The following is an 18,416-nucleotide window of genomic DNA, read 5'->3' on the forward strand; positions in this document are numbered from 1 at the left end:
GGGGGGCTGCAGTGATGGTTGACTTTCTACAACTTTCTCCCATCTCCCGACTGCATCTCTGGAGCTCAGCCACAGTCATCTTTGGGTTCTTCTGTACCTCTCTCACCAAGGCTTTTCTCTCCCGATAGCTCAGTTTGGCCGGACGGCCAGCTCTAGGAAGGGTTCTGGTCGTCCCAAACGTCTTCCATTTAAGGATTATGGAGGCCACTGTGCTCTTAGGAACCTTAAGTGCAGCAGAAAATTTTTTGTAACCTTTGACCTCATGATTTTCATTTGCTCTGACATGCACTGTGAGCTGTAGGGTCTTAGACAGGTGTGTGGCTTTCCTAATCATGTCCAATCAGTATAATCAAACACAGCTGGACTCAAATGAAGGTGTAGAACCATCTCAGGGATGATCAGAAGAAATGGACAGCACCTAAGTTAAATATATGAGTGTCACAGCGAAGGGTCTGAATACTTATGACCATGTGATATTTCAGTTTTTCTTTTTTAATAAATCTGCAAAAATGTCAAAAATTCTGTGTTTTTCTGTCAATATGGGGTGCTGTGTGTACATTAATGAGGAAAAAAATGAACTTAAATGATTTTAGCATATGGCTGCAATATAACAAAGAGTGGAAAGTTTATGGGGGTCTGAATACTTTCCGTACCCACTGTAAGTGGATATGTCAGGACTGCCCGCTACTCAGGGTGTAATGGGGTAAATGCTTCTGTGAGTATGAGTATTCAGCTGCATAAGAAACCCAAAGATTAACAGGTCTTGTAATTAAAGGATTTCTGATAAGCAACAACTAAATCAAAGATAAATGCTTAATGATAGACGGGCATAGCTTTTTAATTATCTTACACCCCAAAACAAAAATATTATGGGCTCAGCTGGATAATGTTTTTTAGATACAGGCAAAAAGGTTTTGGCCGGAGTCTGACATTTTAAAGTGAATTTAATGCTGTTGGCTTCATGCACAGAGTTGCACATGTTTTATGATTCACCAAACTGTGTAAAGTTAATGTTGAGGAGTCACTGCCTATTATTCACAATTATCATTTTATAGCCGTTTATTCTACAGCCGTCCTTTCTCACATGTCCACCCTACTTTATTGCATAACTAATTGCAGGGCAGGCTGCCTCATTTCAAAACCAACATGGAGCCAGAACATAGTGTCATTATTCCCAAGCTGTCAGTACTGATCTTTTCTTTCTCAATGCTTCTGTTAAGTTAAAGCATGACCCCCGCCATTCTCCAGTCAGTTTTATGCAAATCATCATTTGCCTCTATGTTTGAACATGTAACCTACTGCTGTTGTAATAACCGTGTGTTATTGTCTTATACGCAAATCAGGTCATATCTTTTCAGCTGAGCCTGCGTCAGCCTGCAATAGTTTCGCAGCAACGAGTGAAGGTATGAATCAAGGCAAGGATGTCACACAAGTTTCGCCATCCCTGCAAAGATCTCACACCCCCAGAGGAACCAGCATCTGGATGGGAGTCCCAGAGACCAGCCCTGAAACTGACCCCCCACTGGAGAAAAGGGCCAAGAGAGAAGCAGGGGAAGAAGAGTTGGAGGAGGGAGAGATCATGGACAGTAGTGAAGAAGAGGAAACGCAGGAAGAAAAATCTGAAGAAAATACCCCATGTAACAAAAGCTCTGGTGAGACCAGAGATCTGTCTGACATGGAGGTGATTAAAGATGAACTAGGAGACAGCGTGGACATTAATGTTGATGATGGTATTTAATACACACAGTGACAGCAGCAGAGATCAGTGTATAAAGGAGGAGATTACTGCTTCCACTGATGTCAGTTGAGCTGCCACAGAGAGGACTGAGGTCAGTGTGACTCAGGAGGATGCTGTGGAAGAGTCTGGGCCTGCTCATACTCGTCACTGTCAAGATGGGGTTCAGTCAGCTGATACTGCTGACAGCTGTGGATTGGAGTAATACCCAGATGTTCATCTGTCATTTGTCTTGTGCTGGTGAACCAATGAACAGCAGCAGTGTTTTCAGTCTTTTTAGGAAAAATAGTGGTGGTTTCCTAAATATATTAATGTATATGCACAGAATAATTTTGATAATGTTCATAATTTAGGTTTAGATCATTTGTCTGGAAGCATGGTGTCTTGAATAAAAACATTGCTTATAAATTGTGTGTTACACTGCCGCATGTCTTTGGTGGATGCTGACAGTGTCATATGAGGCGCAACATATTTTTGAGTAATCACATCTACATTTATCAACTTCCAGAGCTCATTCTTTGTCTTGGGAAATGTGGATTGAATATGTTCATCACACAAATGAAAATCCCATCTTAAGGCTCGTTTAGCTCTCCTGGAACTTTGTAATCTTCAGTGGCCTCTATTTCTTAGTACAGTTAATATACAATGGCAAGAAAAAGTAAGTGAACCATGTGGTTTTCTCCATGAACTGGTTATAAAATGTGATCTGGTCTGCATCTAAGACACAAGTATAAACAATATGCTAATACAAACAGTTATAATTTTTCATGTCTTTATTGAACCCAGCCATTAAACAAAGTGCTGGTGGAAAAAGTAACAACTGGTTGAAGCTCTTTTGGCACCATTGACATCAAACAAGAGCTTCCTGTACCTGTGGGTTAGGCCTTCATAATATTCAGGAGGAATTTTGGACCATTCTTCCTTATAGAACTGCTTCAGCACAGCCATATTCCTGTAGGACGTCTGGTGTGAGCGACTCTGAGGTGGTTCAACGGCATATCTAACTGGGCCACTCCAAAAGGTGCGTGTTCTTGTTTTGAAGCCATTTCACAATAGGTTTGCTAAAGTGCTTAAAGCCACTGTGCTACTGCATCACCCAACTTCTAATGAGCTTCAGGAGTTTGACAGTGGTACAGTGGCTCTCAATGTGCATGTGTAATGTTCCTCCGAGTTAACAAGTAAACAAGATAGGACTGAGAGAACAAGAAAAGAAAATAATGTGCGTTAGGAAAATACAAACAAAATGAAAGTACTTATAAAATACTCACCCAATGTCAGGTGGGATAAGCTCCGTCCCCGCTACCCTATTCAGGAATAAGAGGTATTGATAATGGATGGATGGAAGGATACTTATAAAATATATGTACAGTATATATACACAGTTTAGCTGGGGTTTTCAGATGTACACAAAGGTATATTTACAAGGTATTGCACTAAGGGTTGTGCTTACGTTATACAGTCATGGGTTAAGTGTTCATTAGAGTGAGCGTCAAGGCGCTCTTTAACAAGCTTGAGGTGTGCTGCAGTGGTTTATTTGGACAGCATCAGCTCTCTGTGAAACATGATGTCATGTTTCATATCAACATGAAAACTCAAGAACACTGATATGCATCTTTAGGTGAAGTTGTTTGCATTTTGAAACTAGAAGTCGTTACAGGGCTCAGATAAAAGTATGTTTGATCATTAATAATTCCACTGGGTAAACCTTCAGGATGTCATATATTAATATCATTGTTTTCCAACACCTTGTGAACAAAGCTGAACACAAAAAACCGCATTATACTCTGAAGGACATGTTTTTGTGTAATACACATGAGGTGACTTGCTAAGTGAACTCAGCCCCACGCAGTTTCCTTCAGTTTTGACATTCAATGAACTTCTTCTTTCTGTTGAGCTTCAGTAAGATTATTTGTCTCATTTTTCAATCAGCTAATAAATGTTGTGTGTGTGTTGACATGCTCTTTTTTTCCTGACACATCTGAACTGTCTCTGTGTGAATGTACTTAAGCATGTGGTGCCTGTGCTTACCATAATATTAGTTTAGTACAACAGCAGAGTGCCAGTAATAACTGTCAGTATAACTCACCGGTGGGCCCAGTGTTTCTAGATGTGTTTTTATAACCTCTTTTGGATGATGACACCTATCTTTGATGTCTGGCCTGTGATGACACATTTTCCACCCTTCTGCAGTCGGGGCCAGTGATTACACATGAGGACTGAACATCCCTCTGTGAGGGAGGACACAGATGCACATTTATCTTTTGTCCTAGGTGATTTTAATCACATTTAATATCCACTTAAATTTTCAGGCAAATTCATTTTTATACTCTGCCATACATCTTGCACATTTTTGCCATAGAGCTTGTACGTCTTGGACCTCATACAGTCTGGAAAATGAGTATACAGTTTGCAGAGCCGGCCCTTTCTGAAGATAAAATCCAATACTCAAACATTAAACAAATTAGAGATAACATGTAATTTGGTAAGCTTTAGAGGTGCTGGCCGGTAGAGACATTTGGATACCTTCAGACAGGCTACCCCCCCACTGCTGGGTGTAGCTTCATATTTACTGACATACGAGGGTGGTATTGATTGTTACATTTAACTCTCAACAAGAGAAAGCCCACTTCCTAAAATACCACATCACTTAGTTATTTAAACAACCAAGGGGATGCTGTTGTAGTAGGCCCTGTCGTGGCACCCACACTGTTGCCATTATCCTACAATGTGCCGCATCCAGCAGTGACTGTTGTCCACTTGTAGAATCTTAGTGTGGTAGGATTCAGAACCAGTTGTTTATACTGTATAAAAACATGAAGTACTTTTATACAGTATGTGGTGATTTTGCGCAGACAAATATGCAGTTTTGCAGAAGCATCACCAAGTGGAACATCTGTTTTCATTTGTCATATCTGTTTTGCCTGGCTAAATTTTCTGTCTCAATGTTACTCAATGTAACCACACAAAAACTGCTTTTGTTTGTTCGATATTAAAAGTAGGTTTGTGCTGTTTTTATTCTGTGGAGAACAAAGGCATTGGGGAAATGCCTCCGGTTTAATTACGTTGCCTTTTGGAATTTCTGAAGTTGGTTTGCACTTAATTTGCCTTGACATGCTGAGCAGGGCTGATTTTTTGAGACTGAGTTTGGAACACAGTTCCGCTGTGGTGGCCGAGTCCAGAACCCTGCATCAGGAACCACAGGTACTGAAGCACAAACTCGTGCTTCCAGAGTCTGATATCGCCCATTTTCCCATGGCACAGTGAGAATCATTTATCAAGCAGAACCTCTACAATGGGTGGAAAGATGTTTAAATGTTCAAATTCAGACACTTTTCATCTGCAACCAAGTATTCTGCATGTAAATTTTCCTTTTTGAATTGACATTCAGTTGATATTTTTCTTGTCTCATTGTTCCAGGCATAGATAATAACTACTAAATGACATTTTGGAAGATTTTCTATGGCCTGTTCATTGTCAAGCCCACAGAGATTTTACTACAAGCTGTCTTTGATCTGCAAAAACATGACTTTTTCAGGATACACCGGCTCAAGCATTATGGTTGTTGTTTTTCTTATAAATCATACAACATGTGATGACGTTAGTTTGTACAGTGCATGGGTTTTTGGGACAAACTAAACCTAAATTACCGACGTATTAAATCAGAATGAGCCATGGTGCTCTAGAGCCACTGGTTGATTGAACTCATCTTGTGTTTAGAGTAAATGTCACTGCCACTCTTCAGCACAAACAGACCAGCAATGTTGTCACTGCAGTCACCTCGGAGACTGATCCACAGTAGGATGTTTTGAGGAAGTGATTCACTTGTTCCCTTTTGTCTGCCCTATGTCAATCTGACAGTCTGAACCAACAGAGCCTGCGTGTTGTCTGTGTTATTCTCTTATTATCTGCCTCAAGTGAAGTAGTTGTTATAACACCTGGCATTGTATGATTTTTGGTCCCATTTTCTCTCTGCTGCATTATGGTAGGAGCTCTGGCCTAATCAACCTGATGTCACAAAATAATTCTGAGATATTAGCAAGCAATCCCCTATGACGTGGAACCATCAATCTAGCCCAGGGGTTCTCAGCCTTTTGTAACTTAAAGCCCGCTTTTGATTATTAAAACATTTCCAAGGACGATCTTGTCACATAATGTATTCATTGTTGTAATAATGTGTCAGTGTATGTATTAAATGTATCCAGGGTCATATTTCCTCACCAAAGTCTTTGTAGCTTTTACTGGTGCAGGATTATCTCTGATCACTTTTTCATTTCAAAAACATTTTGTGTCACTGCATCTGAGGAAATGTTGGCTGGGCAACTTGTTAACAGCAGTAAGACCCATTTGTCACATGAAGACGTGTCGTGATATTCAGATGTCATTGAATTTATGCATTTTAATTCGAAGTTTGTTTAATTTAGGTGAATTCTTGAGCACATTTGGTGAATGCCTAGCTTTGTAAATGGCATTAATAATAATAATTTTAATCTAACACTTTGCAGTACTACTCTACAACCCACCAGATGGCGCTCTGTGGCCCACTGGTTGAGAATGGCTGGTCTAACTCATGTCCCAGCTGCATACTTTGAATTACATCTGGCTGAAATAACAGAGCAGTTTTTCAGACTATATACATCCAGAATCATTTACAGTTAAAATGGTAACATAACACTAAATGCTATTCAGAGAGCTACTCATGAGTGAAACAGCCCAACCTGTCCATGTGGGGCCCAGTTAGTGTAGGAGTCTAGGGCACTGAATATCACCTCACCTGTAGGAAGTAATGGGAGCTAGTGCGTGAGGTACAGTAAACTGGGCTCTGAAATCAAACCCCTGTATAGCTGCCAGACTGTCCTTGTTTCTGTGCATACCCATTGGCCCCTGGTTGAATGGTGCTTGGATGCAGTTTCCTCCAGAGAACCACAGTGTTGTCTCTGTCTCTCAACAATTCAAGGTATACAGCTTCCTTGGAATGTGTGTGGGCTGTGGTCCTGGAGAGGACGCCGACTAAGCTCTCTGTTGTTCTGCAGGAGGACTTGTTAGTGGGTATTATTACTAAAGCATGGATACTGTAGATATCCACTTCTCACTGGACATAGTTAAAATATTTTGGTGTCTTGTTCTCGAAAGGTGAAGCATGCAACCATCTGGTTGGTGAGGGATTGGCGGTGATAGACCTTTTAGCCACATCTCCTCTGTGTGTGTTTCTACCCTCATACATTGCCATGAATCTGGTTAATGATTGATAGAAAAAGATTGTAGGGACAAGCAGCAAAATGAGGTACCTGTGAAAGGCTTCACCCTCAGGGATAAACATCCATAGAGAGCTCAGAGTGAATAAAGCTGTGCCTTTGCATTGAAAAGGTATGGGTGTTTCAAGCAGCTGAGGAGGGGCCCTTTTGAACAGCTGTCTGTGGCCTAGAGGATGGTGAAAGGCATTATTCTGTCAGTCCCACCTGGCCTTGGATATGATAGTAAAAAAAAAACTTGATATGCTCTTATATTAAGCATCATGACATGTTTATCACTCCGAGATAAAAACATTAAAAATGCCTTGCAGTTTTTCATTTTCATTAAACACATTGACTGTCACTAAACTGTGATTTACAGTCTATTCTGCAAAGCCTATCACTTTTTATTTACAGACCTGGACTTTAAGATGACTAAATGTAAGTGCACATTTGGTAAGTGCACATCTTTCCTTACATGTATATCTGTTTGTGTGTGTGTGTGTGTGTGTTTACTTAATTGCAGTTTGGGACAAAGGGTGGTTAGCGGGCACATTTTTAGTGCAAAAACCTTAAGAGTCATAGTTGCCGCTCAGCTGTATTTCCATAGCACAACCACAGTGAAAAAAAGAAGATGCAAAAGAAATCAGAAGTTGTGTTACAGGAAAAGTGGGTAGCAATATAATGACCTTAACCCTTGACAATAGTGGAAACCAGGCTGCAATTACCCAGCATGGGGGAACCAAAAAGAGTCGGAAAATCCATCAGTCTTGTCGCTTAGTGTTCCATAAGAACATCAGCAAAATCCTGTTCACTCCGCTGCTTAGGGGTTCAAACCACATTTTAAATGCTAACCAAGAAAATGTTATTTTATTACATTACTTCTTGTGGCACAAATTTTAGACTTTAGGTTCTGCTGCTACACATCGAGAAGTTATATCAGCTGAATGTCTACAGGCAATAGCAATTTGTAGATGTTCAGTATCTGAAATACTCTGTGGCATTCAATACTGCTTCTGCATTCAGTCACTAACATCGAGGCTCCATCTTTTATATCACTAATATTCAATATTTTAGCCATTTTTGGAGGCAGTCTTAAATGCAAGAAGCCAAAGCAGCTGTTGAGTTAAATCCCTTCAACATTTTAAGGGAAATGAAGGCAACGAAACGGCTTTAGGTTGTGTGACTTCACTGGTCTGTTCAAGTTGAAGAACAGCAAGAGCAGCAAATGCCAACATTACCTCAACTCTTAACAGTCATTGCCCCATTGGAAATGATTCAGATTTGTCTCCATTGGGCTGGGACTAAAGACGCCCAGAGACTAAGTGCTGCCTCTCCCCTCAGTGCTCGGCTTGTTTCAGCACATAATCAGTGCAGTAGCCAGTGGTCCTCTGGGGACATGCTGAGCAGTTTGACGGCATGGGAGGGATTGACTCTGATGTTCCCCTAAGCCTGCTCATCAGGTATTCTTATGTAATTGCAGATGGAAATAGGGTGTGTCAGAAGACTGTGGCTGTAGTATGTGTGTTCATTCCGGTTGCAACAGGAGGGTCCCACGCCCTGTCAGAATTTGGCAAATGGATGGTCCTTTACATCACTATGTTACAATGAGACATTTAAGTTGTAATATGCAAATATATTTTTATATGGCATTTGTATGATGTCAATTTTAGGTGCACATTTGATAGCAATGAGTTTAAAATGTGCAGGTATTATCAGACAAGGTTATCCATAAAAAAAGTGTGTTCCTCGTTTGTCCAGCAGATGGTGCTATTTAAAACAAGTGGCTGCCTCTGTGTTTGTACTCGGGGGCCACCCTCAAACCTTCATTGCTTCATGCCCCTGGGGTCCTTACAACAGTGGTGCTTGATGAAGCTTTAATGCTAATGTCTTTGTCATATAAACACATTTTTGGTTCAGGGAATGAGGCAGTCGCTGAGTGATTTAATTGCAGGGGCGCCTGTGAGTGAGAGTCTTGTTTGCCTGTGTGTCTGAGAGCTATAGTTTTTACAGGTTTGTGCTGTGATGGCTGGAACGCCACAGTTTATTTCTCACAATAAACACCATCCTTCTGTTCTCTAAGAATGAGTGATTGTGAAACTTGCTACTCTGCATATTGATACACTGTAAAGGAATGCCTCGCATGCAGATGCCATTACATAACCAGGTTAGCTGCATTGTGTTAAGAAGACAAATGACTGTCTGATTGCATGACACTTTCCAAACAATGAAGGGCAGAGATGGAAATTTTCTTCTTCAGGAAGAAACAAGAAAGGGAAGAGCAAAAACAGAGCTCCCTGTTTTGACTGTAAATCCCAGCTGCTAGGGGCAGCCACACATCTGTGTGATTAGGTAAACCTCAGCAGCCTTTCATCTGAGCAATCTGTAAAACCTCAGTGGCACACACTGTGTGGTGTGCTGCTCAATCAAAGGCAACATATTCCGCTGAACCTCTTATTAAATACACTTGATTAAGGCTTATTTTCAGCAGCTATACAGGAAACGTGTGAAGAAGTGCCTTGTAGTGTGAGATGGACAAGTTTTTATGGCTCTTTGCAAGAAGGTCAAATGCCTTCTGTGGGTGCAAGTGAGTGCTTGGGAGTGTTTGTGTATATTTGGGGAATCTTCTAAGCTAAAGTGAACATGTTGCTCTGAAATATTTTCCAACATCTGCCGCCCATCAGGATGTCTGCTTTCTGAGCCACTGCTGCATTCCTGAGCCGCTCCCTCTACCTGGATCAAGAAGCCGTTCCCTGTCGTTGCTCCTGACCTGTGCGCTCCCTGCCCCTGTCCAGGCTGTACTGTAGGTATTTATACCAGGTGCAAACATCTGCCACCAGACCCCGTGTCTCAATAATAATAATAGTGTGTCCTTCACAGACTTCAACTTCATATTGCTTGGGTTTTAAGCACTTTGGGGTAATAAAACAAGTACAGGACCAATCTGAGCTCAGGTAAACACAAATAATGAAAAGACCAGAGAAGAAGTCAAATGGTAGCAACACACTGTTTCAGCTGCTGGAAACTGACTTTGAAGCTGACCACAGAAACAAATACACCACCCCTGTTTCCTGTCCTTCCCTGTTTCATCCTTCACAGTAGTACTTCTTAATGCATGTTACATTGAAACCCGGAGGGGATACTTAAGCTGTCTTTACTCTGCAGGGCTGTTTACAACTGTTGAGCAGACTCCTGCAGTTTAAGAGCCAGCAGAGACCAATGCAACCGATTCATTTTTAAAGGCAACTGCTAATGAATTCAGTCAATTTGGTAGTGCTGGTCCACTGTGTGGAAAAAAAGGTTCGCTCAGGAAAGCGTGCTTTGTATACACCCTATTGTATGTAATAATAGTCATTGTCCTTGTTGCATGGTGTCTAATCCCAGCCCATTCACTGCAGCACTTAAGATTCTTGGCATACTCCCATACGCATTGCTACTCGTGGACTTAATCTTTTTTCTCGCCCCCCTCTCAGAATCAGTCAAGTGTATGGTTTAGCCAGATAAAATGAAAGCAAGCTAGCTCGTCGCAGAATGGCATTCCAAAGCACACAAAGTCAGGAGAGACGGCCTCCAAGGTTGTGTTATATAAGACCGGAGTGACCCTTGTGTTATATAAGACCGGAGTGAGGCTTCGTGTACATGAGAATCTGTTGGGTCTACCAAGTGATAAAACAGGAGGATTTTCTTTGGGAGTAGTGACTTTAAATATCTCCCCCCACCTCTGTGCATGGGAGAGTTGTTTGTTTGTTCTCTCCTGTAGTGCAGTTTGGACAGACTGAACTTGTGACACAATGTCGTGTTTTATAAATAAATCAGTTTTATTTGTAGCATATAAAATTAAATCATTTTACAATTTATTCCAGTATGACAAATAATATCCAAATAAAGTAGCTACACTTTAAAAAATAACGATAAATAATATAACAATAATAAAAACATTCATTCATCCTTTGACATGTTTTGCCTTGTCTTTTTCATGAAGGGAGTTCGATAGCTGCCAGAAAACATGAACAATAATGCCCACGTCAGGAAGGAATGAAACTGCACACTTGTCAAACAAGCCAAGAGGTTACATTTCAATTCTGGGGTTTTGTTCTTCAGATACAAGATGGGATGCTAATCAGAGTTGCACATGTGCATATCTACATATAGACATACAGGTCTAGAGTCTGGGACATGTCTGATGTGAAGGATCAAAATATACACAGTGAATTGATATCAACAACTAACAAATGTACAAATATTAATTACATCTTGCTCCATAACGAAGCTACTTCGGATGCTCCATTAATATGAAGCAGTTCTTTTTAAGAATGCTGATGTGGTCACAGCAAACAGTGCACTTCATTAAGTCCTCATGATGTAAGCTTACAATTCCTTTGGAATCTAGTTACAGCATGGTGGTGGATTGAAACCCCTGCGTTCATCTGGGCCGCCCCTGGCTGCCAGAGATGCTGATGATCACTGTCCGTCGAGTGGAAGTTTGGGCGTTCTTCCCCGATCAGTCTCTGAACTTGTGGATGTCGTTGGAGAGGCGGTAGAAGGGGTAGGAGGCTTCGTGTACATGGGGACAGTTGTAGGTGCACTTGCAGGACTCAATCATCATCATGTTCTTGTTGAAGGTCTCGCCGTCTTCGCAGCGGAACTTAACACGGATGGTTCTGGTGTTTTGAGGGCTGCAGCAGCGCCCGTCCACGCAGGCTCCGCAGTACCTGGGCCTGTACTTCTTCAGGCTTGAGCAGCCAGCGTAAGTGAACTTCACTGGCTGAATGGACCTTTTGGTTCTGCTGCACTTTTTCCCTTTCTGAAGAAGAAGAATAAACAAGGAGATGGAGATTAGTTTTACACTCAGACCCAGTGGGGTATTTTGACTCTTATGCATACATAAGCCATGGGGGCTCAGGCTTACCCTCAGACTGGAGTAAGGTGACTGGGTGCATGGCCGAACTTCACAGATCCTTGTCTCTTTGACCAGCTTGCACTCGCTGTTGTTGTTGGTGACTCTGGTGGAGATGCCAATTCCACAGCTCTTGGAGCACTGGGACCAGGGTGTGGTTTGGATGATGCACTTCTGGCTGTCAAACATGTGGACTTCTGGCTCTGGTCTGAATGCTGTGAGCAAAGAAAAAAATAAAAGTATAATCAACTTGTTATCACATGTTTTAAGATCTTCCATATTTGTATTCAGAGAAAAAGATTCCTGGGTGAAAGACTGATTCTTACCAGGTAGAGACTTGAGTCCTCCCTTGACCATTGTAATGAGCTCGTTCCTGTTGGTGAGGTCTCTTTCCAGTTCATCAGTCATTGTGTCTTTTCCAAAGATTCTCTCCAGGATGTCTGTCTCTTTGCCATCATCACACACCCACTCCTCACAGCACTGGCCCGCCACCTTGACCAGTCTGGGATTGGCACAGCCCAGGTTGGGCAAGGAGAGCTCCTGTGGGCACAGCGGGACACATCCCACTGCACCGTCGATGCATGTGCACTGGTGTTTACAGTTGGGCTGGAAGCTCTCTCCATTCTGGTAGATCCTGCTGTTGTACTCACAGGGTCTGCCCTCTGACTTGGCTGCAGCGGGAGAAAAAAAAACAGGGGGAAAGGAATGTTATTCTTTCCTGCTCAGAGATGTCTGCTGAAGACATCACATGGCTGCCAGATAAGGATCAGTTAAACTGTGAAATTCTTCAGTCTGCTTTGAGGTTTAGACTAAAGTATCCTCCTAGCTACATTCCATGGTGTTGAACTCACACAGGTTCCCATACTCTCGAAATAAACCCTCTTATTTAAAATAATTCAAAGCCATGCACCAGCTTTATACATACCTCGGCAGATGCCACGAGTAGTAGCAGCAGCAAAGCTGGCCCCAAAGTTACACTCCAGCCCTTTAGTGTGGTCGCAGGGCTCGGTCAGGCTACAGTCCTCATTCAGCTGTCTGGCGCAAACTTTGCAGCAGCCGCAGCCGTCCAGGACGACGCTCACGCCTGGTGCACACTTGGGCATCTCCAGTGGACACTCACACACGGAGGAGCAAGAGGAAGAGGAGAGGACCTGTACAGCCAACAAGAAAACCTGTTAAAAACTGAACTATTTTAAGTCATGCCCCACAGAATATCTCAGAACCATAGAAAATCCCTTACTATTTATTTTCGTTAAAATAACTAATTCTTTTCCTTTCTTTACGCTAAGTGGCCTACAAAACTTCATAACAGCTAAAACGCGTCCACTTCTGGACTCACCATGTTAAGGCTTCCAAGGAAGGCAAAGACAACAGTAAACATCAGCATCTTGGATGATATTCTTGTGCGCGTTCAAGATGAATCCTGTTCCCACTTTTGTGAAAAGTCGATATAGTCTGTCTTCGGAGCAGTCCTAGACCGTAGGTATTTCCTCTTTCAGTCGTCTGGATCTCTTGTTTTATGGTAGTCTGTAGCGTTAGAGGCTCCTTGGAGTGGATGACGGTCTCGGTAAACCCCTTGCAGTCTGCTGAGGTCCGGCCACCTCCGGTCTTTTATATCGTAGTGGGAAGCTGACGTCGCTCCTGGGCTGTCTGCTGAACTGTTCCCAAACTATGTTAGGAATGTTTCTCGGTGCATTTTCCATCCAAGACCTAAGCTCCACCCTGTCTTGAACCTTTTTTTTTTCTCTTTCTCAAATGGACTCCCCCGCCCCCCCATCCCATCTGAACACACTTTACTGTCTCACATTTTCCTCTTTTTGTTTACCCACCTTTCATTCTCTTCTTCTGCTTGCCTCTCACATCTGAATATCATACCAAATCAAGTTCAGTGGACTTTTTTTGTCGGAGTGAAGTTTTTGTGCTTAATTCTAACCTTTTTGTTTGTGATTAGATCATTTGTGGGCGATTTTTTTCTTCTTTTCACTTTGTTCACAAATAAATGAGTTAATAAGTAGCCTAACAAGTACACAGTTTATTATTTTATTATTTCCTGGTTTCAATGCACCTGTTGACGGGTTCTGTACGTTTCAAAACGTTATTCTCTGATTTCAAATATCAGAAAAAGATGCCACAAAACATCCTAAAGTAACATCCCAGTCTATGAAAGCACGCCAAAAGGTATTTTTGGCTTATATAAATAATTGCATTGTCACATATATGTTGTCCCCCTCATACAAATATCGGAATACTGGCGTTTTCTGAATTAGAACTGCTTTGGCTGATTAAAGCCATTTTCTAAAAACACCTTTGTAGCGACTTGAAGTGGCTGCGTTTAAAATAGCTGCGGGATCTTCTCTGGGAGTCAAAGGTGTTGGCAGAAATAAGTTTTACAGCGTCTATTTCTGGCTCTCCGGTGTCTTTATTCAGAGAAGCTAAGCATTTCCAGATGCGCTCCAGAGCTTACACGGAACAATATTGCCATATTTGGTAGGGTAGCAGCCTACATTATTAACATATTTCTCTTCCTTCGGCCAGCAGACCACAAAGCATTCCTGACAGCATCACGGCTTGTTAAATATGTTCTTCATGCAGAGAAATTCCTTTGCATTCTTTCCTTGGGGCAATTTGACTTTTCACGCAATCTGTCCATCACGTTTCGGTGGGGGAAAAGTGGGTCCCATTGAAGGTACAGTGATCCAATTTTCCACAAGAGATGTTGTGGTGTTGGTTGGGCTTTGTCTAGGTTTTACATCAGGGGTCTCCATAAGTCCCCTCCACCGAAGTTTTCAAATGATTTCAACTGATGAAAATATCCACCAGTGCGAAACGAAATGCGTAAAGGCGCATTATAACCCGCTAATGTTGCCATATCCCATAGAGGGCATTTTGCATGAGATCAGTGTGTTTGTGTTTATAAGGATCGGAAATTTCACTACCTCTCTCTCCCCTGCAATCTCTTGTGTAGACTTAACATAACGATACACTGAGACAGCAGCGCTGAACAAGACGGCTGAAGAGCCTCTCTGGTGAGTTTGGATTTCTTTTGTTGTTGTAGCGCAGCCGATTGCTCATGGATCAATTTTTGCAAAACCCCGAATCATCCCCATATCCAGATATAAGTAGCCTATATAAATCACAGCATGTCAAAGTACTTCTTTTAAAAAGAGAATATTTAATCAAAAATAGCTCATGATAGTGGTTTCTTCGGGTGTCTGGTTGAAAGTGAACAGTGAAGCGTTTTAGAAACTTAAGGTTTCTCACACTGACTGTTTGGGCTTTGGTTTTGATGTTGTGGGCACATATTCATACGTTCGTTAAACTCGGTGGTGATGTGAAAACGACAAACTTGTGGTGATGTTGTTATACCAAGATTGACCAGTATCCAAACGCCCGTAATCACTTTCCTCTTCAGAAGCAACAGGTCATATTTATACGATTACGTTGTCCATGAATATAGCCTGGTGCTCGTGCCTGTGAGAGCAGCCTATTTGGACAGGGGGTGTGTCTGAGCACATGTGCAGCTCTCCCCTGTGTGGGTTTCCAAGCAGTATGATGCAGTTGGCCGTTTGCCAATATGTGTGAAGTGTAATATCTTAAAGAGGAACTCCAGTGAATTTACAAATCAAGATCAGTTTACTCATCAAGGTCAGTATTGGCAAGCCTGAGAAAATAGCTTTAAATACCTTCTAAGGCTCTGGAGGGAGCTTAGCAACGTTTGAAATAATCCTGATAATGTCAGCACCTCGGTTTGGGCCCGGAGACTACATATTAACAGAAAACGCGCCTTAGACACTGGAGGGATTGGTCATGCTAGGCAGGAATGGTAATTGTCAAAAATATGGTAATAGTTGCATTATGGGAAGTGTAGGAACCAGTGTTTTTGGAACTTGGACCACACAAGGAACTAAGTCTGCAGCCTGTGCTGCAAAATGTCTCTTTGGTTTGATTGTCCCCTGTGTTGACCTAATGGTCCTATCTGTATATTGTTTTTGCCCCTCATGTATTAGCATACATTTGGGTCACAGATGTAACCATCGGTTTCATGAAAAACTAATTTACCATCAATATTTAAAAAACCCAGAAAGCCTCATAAAACCACTTACTGTTATTCTGGCAATATACAGTATGTACATATATATTTTCAGAATCCCTGACCATCTGGATAAAAAGATATGTTGTCTGTTGTACAGTGAAAAATATGTTTGGGTCTGTTTCCCAAGTTGAATCTCTGTTCCCTTCCCTGATAATCAGTGGCTGCTATCTTTGTTGTGGTTCTGAAACAGATTTGAAACCTGGGAAACAAGTTAAAAATCTTTAACATTCAATAATGTATAGGGACACAAACAAGGCCTAATGTTATATTTCAGCCTGTGTGTGTGTGTGTGTGTGTTTGTATGGCAGAATGTGTGCATGTGTTTGTGCTTGATGGCAGTAGGAAACAGTGTTGTCATTGTACGTCAGTGGAGACTAACAGGCAGTAATCTTCCTTCCGTAATTACCCATTCAGTTGAGGAAACATTCCAAAACCTGGACATGTCTCCATGTTGTGATTGCCGTGGCATAATAGTTTCCACCAGGCCTGACTTAGAACCCCCATCCCATGCAGCACACACACCTTTTTGGTCCCCAGAATTGAGGATGGGGTCTCATTTGCAGTGTATTTGATTATTCTCACAGCTCTGGAGCCAACATGTTTCAGTGGTTTCACTGTCGAGCTAAAGTTTGAGAAACTGTGTTGTGTTGTGGCTCAGTGTAATGGAAACCTATTGCCAGATCCCACCAGGCGCACTTACAGTTGAAGAGACAGTGGCCCTCAGAATTGGCTCTCAGAAAGTCTGTGGTGAGAATTTATGTCTAAGTGACAGATGGAACAGAACAGAACCGTCCAGCATGTTTAAACAACAGATTCCACTGTAGCATATTCAAGATCAGTGTCATAACTGGTATGCGGTGTGAATGAGCAACACTTCCTTTCTCTCTCAGCTCGCAGAGCAGCAGGAAGTTGCTTGAGTTATGGGGCGTTCTCGTGTGAACGGGGGCAGAGATGAGCCCAGCAAATTACAATCCTCAGGTTCTGAAGTTTGGACACACTTTTCCATTGAATTCTGAATGTAACTTAATGTTTCTTTCCATATATTCTACATCTTGTGCAAAAAAGTCATCACTTGTCTTTTATATATCTCCCATTTATTTCTGGCATCCTTTCACTGAGGGCCTGTTCAGCAAAATTGTGGCTGGTGCTGAGCCACAGTACAATGCAGCTGACACAGTTACAGATAAACTGCATCATGATGGCAGCTTCTTGTGCAGCCAAATGTCTTGTCCATAATTTATAAGGTGATGCTAACCAACATCTGCTGCGAGACATCATGAAGGTGCAACAGTACAGTGTAAACAAATAAACTGGGGTGTGGGTGGCAACAAGAGATTTTAACACATAACCTCCAGTCTTCTTTCTAAAACATTATCTGTTGTGATGGGGAATTGTGAAAAACACACATTTTACCTCAGTGGCCATTTCTAAACACCTGGGAGTTATTTTCCCCTTTAGACTAATCAGTGTCTGCTATGTAAACAGATAATGGTGGATAACTGTGGGTAGCTTATTTTTCACACTTATGTTAACGTGAGGTGGGCAGCACGGTGGGGCAGTGGTTAGTGCCGTTGCCTCACAGCGAGAAGGTTCCGGGTTCAGGCCCCACCTGGGACCCTTTCTGTGTGGAGTTTGCATGTTCTCCCCGTGCTTGCGTGGGTTCTCTCTGGATACTCCGGCTTCCTCCCACAGTCCAAAGACATGCAGCTTAGGTTGATTGGTGTCTCTAAATTACCCATAGGAGTGCATGTGTGCGTGTGTGGGGTTGTTCGTCTATGTGTTAGCCCTGCGATGGATTGGCGACCTGTCCAGGGTGTACCCCGCCTTCACCCGATTGCCGGCCGGGATTGGCTCCGCTCCCGTGACCCCGTTCAGGGACTAAACGGTAGAAAATGAATGAATGAATGTTAACGTGAGGACAACAAGACAAAAAAACAGCAATGTGTGTTTGAGACCTGGTGCAAGGAGTTGAACACACCTGTCTTTCTTTTTGGGGTGTAAATAGCTAATCAAATAGTTTTGATTTGATTTTGATTTGATTTTATTCTTTCAAGCATGATATGTCAACACACATAATTTTACACATATCCAACAAATGCTAATCCAATATCAATTTGCTTATACCTAGTACATGCTTGAATTGAGTAGGAAGAAGTCAGACTTACCAAGTCCTACCCCATGATATCATCTTACCATCATTGGTTTGCAAGCAGTATCTCTACATAGATAATTCTCTTTTACACCACACAAGTAATATACTAAAGAATTATAACAGAGTGTTAACATTCGTACATAATTACATTCTTAAATACTTATCTTCTACACCACACAAGTAATATACTAAAGAATTATTACAGTGTTAACATTCATACACCACACCCACAATGTTCCATCTAATTAATCATTAAGCCTGTTCTTGCATATATCTTGATTGACACATACCTTTATATTTATGTTTAAACT

The 18,416-nt window shown here is 41.9% G+C and overlaps 3 protein-coding genes across 5 annotated transcripts in view; 2 read left to right on the forward strand and 1 right to left on the reverse strand.

The window, feature by feature from the left end:
* Positions 1–2,407, forward strand: part of znhit6 (zinc finger HIT-type containing 6) — a 29,878-nt gene extending 27,471 nt beyond the window's left edge. Inside the window, exon 10 of one of the 2 annotated variants that reach the window (XM_020602877.1) lies at positions 1,359–2,407. In XM_020602877.1, coding sequence (XP_020458533.1) covers positions 1,359–1,738 — 380 coding nt within the window. In that variant the 3' untranslated portion in view covers positions 1,739–2,407. Of the gene's footprint in view, positions 1–1,343 lie in introns of both variants that reach the window. The other variant, XM_020602876.1, reaches the window with a different exon arrangement.
* Positions 2,408–10,763: 8,356 nt separating this feature from the next.
* Positions 10,764–13,556, reverse strand: ccn1 (cellular communication network factor 1). Its single transcript, XM_020602871.1, has 5 exons — positions 13,200–13,556; positions 12,786–13,011; positions 12,187–12,531; positions 11,873–12,075; positions 10,764–11,767 (listed from the first exon to the last, which is right to left on the reverse strand). The coding sequence occupies exons 1-5, from the start codon at positions 13,245–13,247 to the stop codon at positions 11,465–11,467; spliced, it is 1,125 nt and encodes a 374-aa protein (XP_020458527.1). The 5' UTR covers positions 13,248–13,556; the 3' UTR covers positions 10,764–11,464.
* Positions 13,557–14,829: 1,273 nt separating this feature from the next.
* The window catches only part of ddah1 (dimethylarginine dimethylaminohydrolase 1), a 66,522-nt gene continuing 62,935 nt past the window's right edge, over positions 14,830–18,416 (forward strand). The window contains exon 1 of one of the 2 annotated variants that reach the window (XM_020602870.1): positions 14,830–14,886. The gene's annotated coding sequence lies outside the window, so the exon portion shown is untranslated. The remainder of the gene's footprint in view (positions 14,887–18,416) is intronic. The other variant, XM_020602869.1, reaches the window with a different exon arrangement.

Source organism: Monopterus albus, unplaced genomic scaffold (assembly GCF_001952655.1).
Source record: "Monopterus albus unplaced genomic scaffold, M_albus_1.0 scaffold58.1, whole genome shotgun sequence".
Classification (NCBI taxonomy): Eukaryota; Metazoa; Chordata; class Actinopteri; order Synbranchiformes; family Synbranchidae; genus Monopterus; species Monopterus albus.